Below are 12,229 nucleotides of genomic sequence, written 5' to 3' on the forward strand. Positions count from 1 at the left end.
TAACACAGAAGAGCAAAACACCTTTAGTGTGATGTAATATGATATAACTAGAAGCTACCAAATTAAATCAGTAAAAATGTACCAAGTGATATGTATGGATCAGGAATATACATCATTCCTGACATAGGATGGCCTCCTATTACGATTTCAAGGGCCCACTAACTGCAAATGGTCCTAAGCTCTGGAATTCTATGCCCCACTTCTTAGGCTGGGGAACCTGGTATTTCAGACATATCAGCTGATTCTTTCTCATTAGAGAATGATCAGCTAGTAACTTCATCCTTTCACAACATTAGAGATGACCAAGTCCAACCTTTGTCCTTGACGTATTCATAGTCCTGGGAATTGGAGGAGACAAACAATTAAACATACTGTAAGGATAACCACTGGCATATAAACAAAATGCTGTGTAAGCCCAGAGACAGGGGAGATTAGCTAGGCCCAAACCTGATAGGAATATAGCACAATAATCAGGCCAACTGCCTCTGTCTGGTAAGAGTACAGATACTGTGCTCAGCTGGGTAATTAGGATAATGAGTAAAATCCAAAGGTTCACATTTGTAGCTCCCCATTCTCCTCTAATTCACATTCTTCCCTAATTCCTTAGCTATGCCAACAATTCAAGGCTAAAAAAATCAAAATAGAACTACCTTATCTTTCAAGCCTCCAAAAATTATAAGGCCTGATGTGGACAATACACTTTGAGCAATAAAGTGAAAGTAGATGCTACCTACCTTCACTCCACCCCTCCTGAACATCTGGACTGTTTGTGCTGATCATATCAACCCACCTATGAAATCACCCTTAAATTTCTCATTGCCACATAGCCTTAGTTAAGACTTTATCCCTTGCTTTCTCTTCAACTATTACAGTGGCCTCCAAAGTGATCTTTGTGATGGTAAACTTGCCAGAACAGATTCATAAAATAGGAGCAGCAATAGTGGTCTTTATCAAACATAAATGTGACTGCATCATTCTCTTACTATGACAAACTTTCATGACTTTCTATTGCCTGCAAGTTAAAGTCTAAACTCATTAGTATGACATACAAGGTACTTCATACTCTAGTCCAACTAGCTACCTTATCTCAATTCTCTCTGCCAAACAGCTTCTACTCCAGCCACACTGAACGACCTACCATTCTAACATGTCCTTCTCTTTCATGCCTCAGGGCTTTGACTTCTGTTGTCTTCTCTTCCTAGAATTCTCTCCTCACTTTCACTGTCTAGCTCATTCATATTCACTTTTAAAGATGCAGGTCAAATATAACTCCTTTGTGAGACATTCTCCAATTTCATTCATCCATGTATCTTCTCAACAAATGTTAAATATTCTTATATTAAACTCTAGACTGGGAATACAATAATAAATAATTAACAACTCTCCCCCTCAAAGAGCCTAAAGTCTATTAAGGCAGGATAATGAAACCAAGATTTTTTTTTCTTTTGAGACAGGGTCTTGCTATGTAGGCCAGGGTGGTCTTGAACTCCCAGTCTTCCTGCCTCAGTCTCCCAAGTGCTGGGATTACAGACATGTACCACAACTCCCAGCTTATTTTATCAAGGATTTTTTTTAAAGTTTTGTTGAGATTTATTATCTTTTTTTTTTTTTTTTTTAGTGATACTAGAGTTTGAACTCAGGACTTTGTGCTTGCTAGGCAACTGTTCTATCACCTTGAGCTACATCTGCAGCCCACATCATCCATTTTAAGTAGGAAATTTAATGACTGTGAATATATTTACAGAGTTGTGCAACCATCTTTTTTTCCCCCAGCTTGCATTACCTGTGATAAAGACCACAAGTATGCAAAAAGACCATTCAAGAGAACCTTTATCAGGGCCAAATGTTGCAACACTAGAGGTGGGGGGTGTGTGTGAATGGAGAGCACCTCCTAAATAAACCCCTTGTGCAACCATCTTATTTTAAATCATTTCTATCACTCTAAAAAGAAATCTCTTTCCAGGCACCAGTGGCTCACGCCTGTAATCCTAACAACTCATGATGCAGAGATCAGGAGGATCGCGATTTGAAGCCAGCCCAGGGAAATAGTTCCTGAGACCTTATCTCGAAAATACCCATCACAAAAAAAGGACTGGTGAAGTGGCTCAAGGTATAGGCCCTGAGTTCAAGGCCTAGAATTGCAAAATAAATAAATAGATAGATAGATAGATAAATATCTCACACTCATGTGTTGACTCCTCATTCCTACCCCCAAACTATAGCAACTACTAATCTATAGATCCATATAGATTTGCCTCTTCTGGACCTTTGATATACATGAATTTATATAATATGTGGTCTTGTCTAACTATTTTCTTTCACTTACCATAATGTTTTCAAGAATTACAGCATGTACCAGTAGCTTACTCCTTTTGTAAGTAAATAATACTCTATCATAGAGCTAGATCACATTTTATTTATCTATTCATCAGTTGATAGATATTGAAGCTCTTTTTTTTTTGACTATTATAAATAATGTTGCTATGAGTACGTGTCAATAAATTTGTGTGATCATTTTTTTATATCTCAAATATGTACCCAGGTGTGATACTGCTGTGTCATGTAACTCTAAGCTACATGTACTAAGGAACCACCAAAATGTTTTCCACAACAGCTACATCATTTTACAGTCCCACCAGAAATCTATGAGGGGTCCCCTTTCTCCATATACTTGCCAACATGGTATTACCTTTTGGATTATAACTTCCTAGTCAATGTGATGTGATTATTGCATAATGTTGTTTTGCTTTGTGTGTTTTCTTTCTTTTTTTTGGCAGTGCTGGGTATGGCAGTGCTAAGCAAACCTCTACCACTGAGCTACATCCCAGCCCATTACTATGATTTTGATTTGCATTTATTTCTCTAATAACTAATGATGTTGAATATCTTTTCATGTGTTTTGTCTATTTCTATATTTCCTTTGGAGAGAAAACCTATTCAGATGTTTTGTTTTTGCCCAGGGCTGATCCTGGACCACAACCTTCCTACTTATGCCTCCTGCTATAACTGGGATCACAGATCATACTACCATGCTCGGCTTATTCATTGTTGAGATAGTCTTAAAAACTTTTTGCCCAGGCGGGCCTCTGACCACAAACCTCGTATCTCCACTTCCCCAAACATCTGGGATTTCATGTACCACCATGCCTGCCTCTTGGTTTTTAAATAATTTTAACTGCTTTGATGACAAGAATAATGGTTTACTTGTTCAGCAGCCCCTTCACACCTCAGACCTAGTACTATACACAAAGCAAATGCTTAGGAAATACTCAGAGGTTCTCTTAATTCTCTCTTGAACAATCAAAGGAGATGATGCTGCAGAAGAGTACAGAAGAACTTGGAAAGCCATGTGAAACCAGTTCAACTTGTCTGTACACTGTTCCTACCATTACTCCTGAAAGCAGCTGTTCTCTAAAGAGACAACATCTCTATAAATCATTCCTACAGTGACCTCTACATACAAATAACAACCAAACTGCCCCATCAGTTAGAAAACCAGCCCCTCCCTCCATTCCCTTTACAAGTGGGAGATAACAGGGAAATAAGCATGGGACAAAATCATAAGCTATGGTCATCCATAGCAGTGAATGATACTTTAGTTCTGTTGGAAGAGCCCTTTCTTCTCCTTAAGGAATTCAGAACTTGACCCAGAAAAGATAGGCTGGCATTTGAATTACATCAGAGATGTGGAACTAACAAAGATGCTTCATCCTTGTGGCTGCTCAGTTAAAAACTGACTCTTCCATGTAGAGAAATACTAACATGAAACCTTGATCACTAATACTCAACAGCAAACATTTTCCAGACTTAACATAGCACACAGCCAGAACTGAAGGAAGGTTTGGGAAAAAGGAAAATCTGAAGTTCATGGTTGGTAGTCCCAGAGGGCCTGGGTCAGTGAGGCAGGAAATATCTCTACCACTACTCTTCCTATTATTCAAGCTACAAACTTACTCCAGACCTCTCAACCTCATGCCTTTCTCACTAATCACTGTGCCACCCAAGTTCAAAATCATGTGGTATCCCAATGCTGCCTAGAAGAAAAAGTAAGAACTCAACAAGCTACACAGTACCCTCCATGAAAGCATTGAGAGTAAGTTTTTGTGACCACAAAAGGGCATGAACTGAACCTAGACTGCCTCTCCAGTTTTACCTTCCTCTGCTTTGAAAATAGTGAATCCATATTACAGTATACACTAGCAACAGAAATCACAGAATCACACTGTCAGGTTCAAATCCCAGCTCTACTTTACAAGCTGTGCAACCCTGAGTAAATTACTTACTGCTCTGTGCCTCAGTTTTTCCCATCTGGAAAATGAAGATAATAATTCATTAAAATAGAATTAAAAGAGCTAATGCATGTAAAATGCTTAGCACCTTGCCTGTTACATTGTGCACTGAAAAGTTAGCGATTATTGCTATCATTAGAAGAAAAGACTTTTTGCAGGGCACTAAATAATGTTCTCAAAGAGGTTAGACTCAATCCTAAAAGCACTGAGGAGTAAAATGCCATAAAAGGCTTCTAAGTAACAAAATATATTCAGGTGGTGACAACACCAAAAAGGAAGGGGAAAAGAGGACAGAATAATAATCTTGGCAGGATTTATGCTCTCTCCTTCTCCCATAGTTTCTCCTTAGCTGCTCAGGGCCAAAAGCCCCATGGCTATGACCCAGCATCCTCTAGGGAAGCTGCACTTTAGAGGGAACTAATGAGTTTATGTTTACCTACAGATTTTCCTCTGTGGAGCAAAGAGATAACAAATGACTTCAAGAAGGGAAAACACAAAGAAATAAAAAAGGAGGTGAGAAATGACACTAGATGGATTATCTTTGGTTGGTTTCCCTGGAATAAGTTTTTAAGTCAAGTGGTCTCAGGTGTGCTGAGCCTACAGTCTCCAGGACATTCTATGGCAGTGCTTATGTCTCCAAAAGTCAGAGATTCAAAGAGCAGAATCTGGGAGAAGGTAAGATGGGGCCTAAAGAGTTAAAGCTATACAGAATTAAGAATTCTAGCCAAAACCAGGCCTGGTGGCACATACCTATAATCCCAGCTATTTAGGATGCCTAGATAGGAGGACTATCATCTAAGGCCAGCCGAGGCAAAAGCAGGAGACCCTACCTGAAAAACAAAAGCAAAAGGACTTGGTGGGGGTAGGGTGGGAGGGTGGTAGAGAAGCATAAGGCCCTAACTTTAATCCCCAATAATATCAAAAAAAAAACCAGAATTCAAATCAATATAAAGAACACTGTGACAGAGGTATTCAAAGAGGGAACAGGCTGACCATGGAATGATAAGCTCCTTATCAGTATAGAGGTTTAAACACAGACTGAGTGACCACTTCCTAGGAATTTCAACATGGGTGTTTGGATATTCAAATTCAATAAACATTTGAATACCTACTTTAGGCTAGCCACTATGTAAGATGAGATGCTGGAAACATAAGATATAAGAAATGATATAGTTTTATCCCCTCAAAGAGTTCACTGCCTAATGCAAGAGTGAAACAATGCAACATATTAAGTGCTGAAAGAAATCCATACAAGCTGCAGGGGAGCAGAAAGTCCTCAGATTCTGTACCTATATATAATTCACTGTTAAGGAGCAATAAGACACTAATTTAAAATGAAAATGCTTCAGAAGCAGTTTATAAGAAATACTGATAGAGGATACTGCATTATTTCCAGAACAGATAGTGTGTCAATTAACCTTTGCAATACAGTCAACTCTTCCTTAATCCTGCATAGAATCTATACAAGTATTTTTATTCATTCAATGAATATATTGATAACCACTAAGGTGCTAAGTACCAGGCAAGGTACTGAGGAAGGTATAAAGATGGGAAAGATAGTTCCTCTTCATCTTTCCTTCCCCTCTCTCCTGCCCTCCTTTACTGACCAGATGACACCTTAAATTCCTTCTAGAAACAGATGAGAGTCATTAAGTCATAAGATTAATAAAAAAGTGATTTGTAAAAACCAAGATTGAGTTAATGGGAGGGGGGAGTTGTTATTGTAAACCAAATAGGAATCTGCCAGAAAATGAGACTCTGAAAGTTAAAGAATTGGAAATTGTAAGCCTGTTTGTCTACTCCTTTCCCATCACCATTTTTCTTTCTTTCATCCCAGTATTAGCACAGATTATTAAGATTAAAAATATCTTAACTCATTCAGATATTCACTAGCATTTACTGAATACCTGATAGAAGTTGTAGGAAACATAAAGCAAAACACTGGGATCCAGAAATTTCAAAACTGCAAGAGACCAGCAAGGTCATTGAGTCCAAATCTTTATCATTTCACAGATGAAGACTGAGGTACAGAAAATTGAAAACTAAGTTCATTTATACATTTATTTATTGGGTTCTACTCTATGCCAGGCACTAGGGTTAAAAGAATGAACAGGGCTTTCAAAGAGAACAAGTCTGGTGGGAGACAAAAAGCATGCCTTCAGTCAAATTACCTGTGAAAATAAAGTTCCACACTTACACACAGTGGGAATGTCTAGTGTAGGACAGGAGGGAAGTAGATAGTACTCATACTGCCCAGAGTGGTAAAGAGCACAGATGCTGGACTGGTCTTGAATTTGAACACCAATTCTGTCACTTACCTGTGTGTATGATGTTAGGCAAGTCATTTAAATTCTCTATGCCTCAGTTTCCACATCTGTAGAATGAGGTAATAATAATACTTATCTTATAAGGTTGAGGTATTAAGTTAGGTAATATATATAAAACATTTGGCTTAGGACTTGGCACAGAGTGAGTACTCTGAATTATTTTGCCTTCAGCATTCTCCTTCAGTACTCTTTTCTGCTGTGCCGTGGCCTCAGAACCCTTCTTAATACAGCCTTCTAAATATCTATTATCAATTGGCTATCTTTAAGACAAAACATACTCTAGAATCTGGGTCTACTGTTTATTACTTTAGTGGGTCCCCCCTTACCACCACTATACTATGTTACTACTCATTTTACATGCATAAAAACATTTCAAAGATTAACTTTCCCAAAGATTAAACTTTAATCACACATGCTTCAATCTCTCCTTAAGATCATGGCTTGGACCAAAAATCTTGGAAGAAAATCTGTGGGAATAAGGAACACTTAACAAATGGTTATAGGGAAAAACCCACAAGAGGAAAAATTAAATAAATAAATAAAAATAAAACAAAACAAAACAGTGATTAATGCTTTGAAGAAGCAAAGTATGGAACCCACCACAAGCCTGCCTTTGGTAAACTGGGGATTTACCAAAGTAGCTGGGAAGAGGTGATGTGACACTGATTGCCATTTTTTTTTTCCTTATAGGTGTACCCACTACACCTGTCCCACAATCACAGCTCCTGTGACACAGAATTTGCACTTACTTGTCAGTCTTTCTCTACCTATACTATCTACAAACTCCTTGAGAGCAATTATCACACTTTATCCATCTTGGTATTATCAGGCATATCGCACAGAAGGTGCTTTGGAAGTTTGGTGAATATACTGATAAACGAAAAGACAAATCTTCACAGACAAAACCATAAAAGATGGAGGGAAAAACTAAAGGTATAGATCAAGAGTCCTAGAAGCCAAATGAGACTCTGACAGAACCCTAAGGACAGATAAGATTTGAAAAGGAAAGGCATCCTACACAGACAGAACAGCACCACCAAAGAACTGGCAGTAGTCAGAAACAGTACACAGTACTGAGCCAGAAAGAGCTTGAGACATGATTTAGTACAATAATTCAATTATCTGAAGGATGTTGTAAATATTCAATAAAAAAGTCTATCTAAGCTGAGTACAGTGGTCCACATCTGTAATCCTAGCTACTTCAGAGGCAGAGATTGGGAGGATCATGGTTTGAACTGGGCAAAAAGTTTGTGAGACTCCAACTCAGCCAATTAAAAAGCTGGGCATGATGATTCCCACCAATCATGCCAGCTAAGGAAGTATAAACAGGAGGTTTGAGTTCCAGGTTGACCAGGGCATACACATGAGATCCTATCTCAAAAATAACCAAAGTAAAAAGGGCTGGAGGCATAAGTCAAGTGGTAGAGCACTGGCCTACCAACCACAAGGCCCTGAGTACAAAATGCCAATAAATAAATAAATAAATAGTGTATCTAAACAAATGAGTTGGCATAACATAGTCATGAAATTGTAGCCACAGTCAAAAATGATAATTATAGGGGCAGCGGGGAGGTAGCACAAACAATGTATACCCATGTAAGTAAATGTAAAAATAACAAAAAAAAAATTTTTTTAAATGGTAATTATCATTTGTTGGGTTATCTACTCCATGCCCAGAACCATGCTGAATGAAGAGAATGAACAAAACACACTTAGACTCTGGTCTCTCATTAAGTTTACAGTATAGTGGGGAAGACAGACAATTAAAATAACCATTAGGGCTGAAGAAGTACAGAGGGAACTAAAAGAACATAAAATAGGTCACTAAATCAGTGGGTCAAAAGAGATAGTTCATTGGTTTTCTAATTGTGACTTCAAACACCAAAAGGCTTGAGTTAGACTAAGAATAAAGGGATTCATGACAAAACAAAGGTTTAAAGACCACCAAGCTAGTCCAATTTCCTCTTTCACTAAGAGTAAAATAAGGCCCAGAAGAGGTAAATTACTCATTTAGGCAATAATACCTCAAGTTGGTTGAAGGCTGGGATACCTGCTTTGAACTATGTCTTCAGCTGGAAACTACGCACTGATCTGCGTGATATCACATCATTTTGACGGATGAGTAGGCACTGAGAGTGAACACATCCAGAATTCACAGCCACTAGCCAGGAAAGCTGGCTGCTCTAATGGGTTCTAATGTTTTCTACCTCAAGTCCTAAACTAGCTCTCTGAGCCAAGAAGTTGGCTCTTCTCAGAGATGACCAGCCATACCTTTAGAAGAAAATCACTGGCAGTCCCCTACTTCTCAATCACTAGAGACTACAGGTGTTTGGATACCTGTTGGTTGGTGACGTAGGGTGGTTGTGGAAATGACTTCAAACAGCCCTTCTTACTTTAAGTTTCTGTGATTACAGTTGGTTGCTGTGGTAATAAGTGAGATAATGTAGGTAAAGAGCTTTAAATAGTAGTTTACAGTTAAGGTGGTAACTCTAAGGCCTCTTTTCTATTCATCTTTCCAAAGCAGAAGTCATTAGCAAAGCCTAATCACCTCTCAACTTTAAGAGAAAGTAATAATGGAACCAGACAAAAAAAGAGGAAAGCAGTATGAATAACATGCTATTATAGACCATGTATTATGTCAATGAATCTGAGTTGGGGAAACAGGGAATCCTGAAGAAAAAAAAAAAAAACAGCATATGCATATTTTTCCAAAGCAAAGAACACCAACCCCATCTTAGCCAGGCTACCCAATACTTTTTTATAATCTGGGCTCCACAATAGGGACTATTAAGCAAACAGAAAGTGCAACAGGGAAGCGACTCTGATGCTACATACAAATTACAGCTTTTTTTTTTTTTTGTAAACTCAACCTTAATTTTTCAGCTCATTTCCATCTCTATCATAAAGACTAAACTGACTTCCCCTAGCAGACTCTAGTGCTTGTCTCTTGTGCCTCACTGAACTTGCTACACACTTTCATTGTAGCAGTTATCTAGTAGTACTGTAATGGGCTATTTGTATTCTCCTCATTGGATTATAAATTGGTAAAGCTCCTGTCTTACTCATCTTTGAATTTCCAATGCATGACACACAGTAGATCCCCATAATTGCATATTAAATGATGGACTGCACCTTATCTTCAACTAGTTAAGACTGAGCAGAAACAGTGGGGGGGAAGCATTAATAGAAATGCACACAAAGTAAGGTCTGCCAGACTAGACCTTTGTTCTTTCTGCAGCTTGAAGGGAATGAGTATTCCTGCTTCTCAGAGTTTCTTTCTTAAAACACACAAGAATAGAACCAGTTCACACAGAATTTCCAGGCAATAGATTATATTCTTTCTCAGAGAAAAAAACAAGTGACAAGATTTCTAAAATGAATACTAGTGGTGTCATGTGGAGTTGATTGTAAACCTAACACTCTGGAAAATGTATTATATTAACAGTAGCTTTTAAGTCCTTAAAACAATAAAGAAAAACTGAGAAGCAAAAATCAAAAGTATCCTACATGAAATCTTTAAATTCTTTTCTCTCCCAAAACTTTTGCTCTTTATCTTTATGAACCCTGACACAACACTAAATCTGTATTTGAAACTATGTAACCATCTCAAAGAAAGCCCAAGACTAACAAATCATAAGTAATAAACTTCAATATAGTATCTACTTTGTTTCAAGGTGCTTTCAAATATATCTCATTGAATGGCAGCCAACTGTAATCACAGAAACTTAAAAGTTAGAAGGGATGTTGGAGGTCAATTCCACAACTACCCTACCTCACCAACCAACAGGTATCCAAACACCTCTAGTCTCTAATGATTGAGAGGTAGGGGACTATAATGCTTAAATTCTCCCCTACTCTGACCAACTGTCAGTTTCTCAGTCTCATCCCCCCACTATAATAATCCCAATGTGATAAATCAACGAAGTTAACACACCACCTTTGCTTGCTAAATCCACTTCCTTTCTCAGCCTCACAATCAATCCTCCACACTCTCCCCCTAACAAATGCACAGTCAGAGGCCTCTAAGATATTGACCCCTCAGAAATCCCACTGATTCCATCTCTGACAATCAATTCTCTCCCTCATATTCCTCTCTGCTATCTATTTGATGTCATATGCAAGACCACAAGCACCTCTAGCTAACACTGTCCCTTTAGCCTCAGATTTTCCCTTTTCCTTTCTCACCTTCTCTGCTTCTCAGCCCTGTCCTTTCATTTCTTTTATGCTCAGTGTCTCCTTTCTCCTAGAAATTACTTCAAGGACCCCTGGTAATTCACAACATCAGACTTTAAATTCCTATTAGATAGGTAAAGGGGATATACACTCTCAAGTTCACCTTCAAGGAAGTCAAGAGAGAGACAGACAGAAATTTATCATTCAGCCTTTAAGATTCAACAACTCAGCTGGGAGTCAAGTGGCTCACGCCTGTGATTCTAGCTACTTGGGAGGCTCAGATCAGGAGGATATTGGTTCAAGGTCAGCCCGAGCAAACAGTTCGAGACCCAGCTACAAAATAACCAGAGCAAAATAGACTGGAGGTGTGGCTCAAGCAGTAAAGCACCTGCTTTTCAAGTGGGAAGCCCTCAGTTCAAACCCCAGTCCCATTAAAAAAAAAATTCAACAATTCTAGGTAGCTTTCCTTAGCCCAAACTGAATTGGTACCCTCTTCTCACAGTCACCATTATATCTTTGATGCAATGACTAGTCTTCTTGTCTGTGCCCACCACCCACTACGCTGTAGGCTGTATAAGGGGAGGCCCCTTGTATCTCTAGCACCTAGCCCAGGCCCCGACACAAAAGTGATAATGTTTGTTTGGCTAGTGAATAGGCAAATTTAGGTATACAATTATTCATTCATCCACTTGTTCTTTCATTGGTTGACCAAAACTTTACTGGGCAGGCATAATGTACGAAGTCCTAGAATGTAGGAATAAATAATAAGATAGTTCCTACCTAAAAAATAATTCAAAGCTATAACACTCGTAGGTGAACACTCTTTCGGGTCTGAGTCCCCACCCCCCACGCCAAGCTTAGGCGGTGTGCTCCCACAGTGAAACCCGGCCCTCCTTGCAGAAGTCCACGCCCCTCCAACTCAAGCTCCCACTCAGCCTTTTAGTCCTAACCCTAGGACCCCCAGCTAATGAGCTCCAAATCTTAGTAGCCCTGCCCCTCCGGCCTCTCTCCCTGTTCTCCGTCTCCACCCTTAAGACTACGGCAAGTCTTTTACCCCTTAACCGCCTCAGGGTCCTCGAGTCAGGAGTACCTAGGATTTACCCCACTGAGCGCCCGTCTCCCAGTCAGCTTCTTCCAGCTCAGAATTCATCTCTTCTCTACTAGGAGCCCCCTCCTCCAATACCTCATTTCCCCTTCCTTTACTTTCAAGCTGAGTATCTCCATTCTCCATTCAAACTGAGTCTCTCAACTCCTCTTACCTCATCTAGCTCCCGTTCCGCAGCAGCACCTCCTCCAACCTCCACCTCCACCACTGCCGCCATCTTCGCCGCTCCTCCCCCCAACTCTGCCCCCACGCAAGCCAGCTGCTTCCGCCGCTCAAGTGCTCCTAGCCAATCGTCGGCGCGGATTCCAGCAGAGGGGGCGGAGCATCAAGACAGG

The 12,229-nt window shown here is 39.5% G+C and overlaps 1 protein-coding gene across 2 annotated transcripts in view; it reads right to left on the bottom strand.

Annotated features, from left to right (window-relative positions):
* Positions 1 to 12,148, bottom strand: part of Rnf121 (ring finger protein 121) — a 71,540-nt gene extending 59,392 nt beyond the window's left edge. Inside the window, exon 1 of one of the 2 annotated variants that reach the window (XM_074084093.1) lies at positions 12,049 to 12,148. In XM_074084093.1, coding sequence (XP_073940194.1) covers positions 12,049 to 12,111 — 63 coding nt within the window. In that variant the 5' untranslated portion in view covers positions 12,112 to 12,148. Of the gene's footprint in view, positions 1 to 6,607; positions 6,664 to 12,048 lie in introns of those variants that run through there. The other variant, XM_074084095.1, reaches the window with a different exon arrangement.
* Positions 12,149 to 12,229: the final 81 nt, after the last annotated feature.

The sequence above is a fragment of the Castor canadensis genome, chromosome 1 (genome assembly GCF_047511655.1).
Source record: "Castor canadensis chromosome 1, mCasCan1.hap1v2, whole genome shotgun sequence".
Taxonomy (NCBI): domain Eukaryota; kingdom Metazoa; phylum Chordata; class Mammalia; order Rodentia; family Castoridae; genus Castor; species Castor canadensis.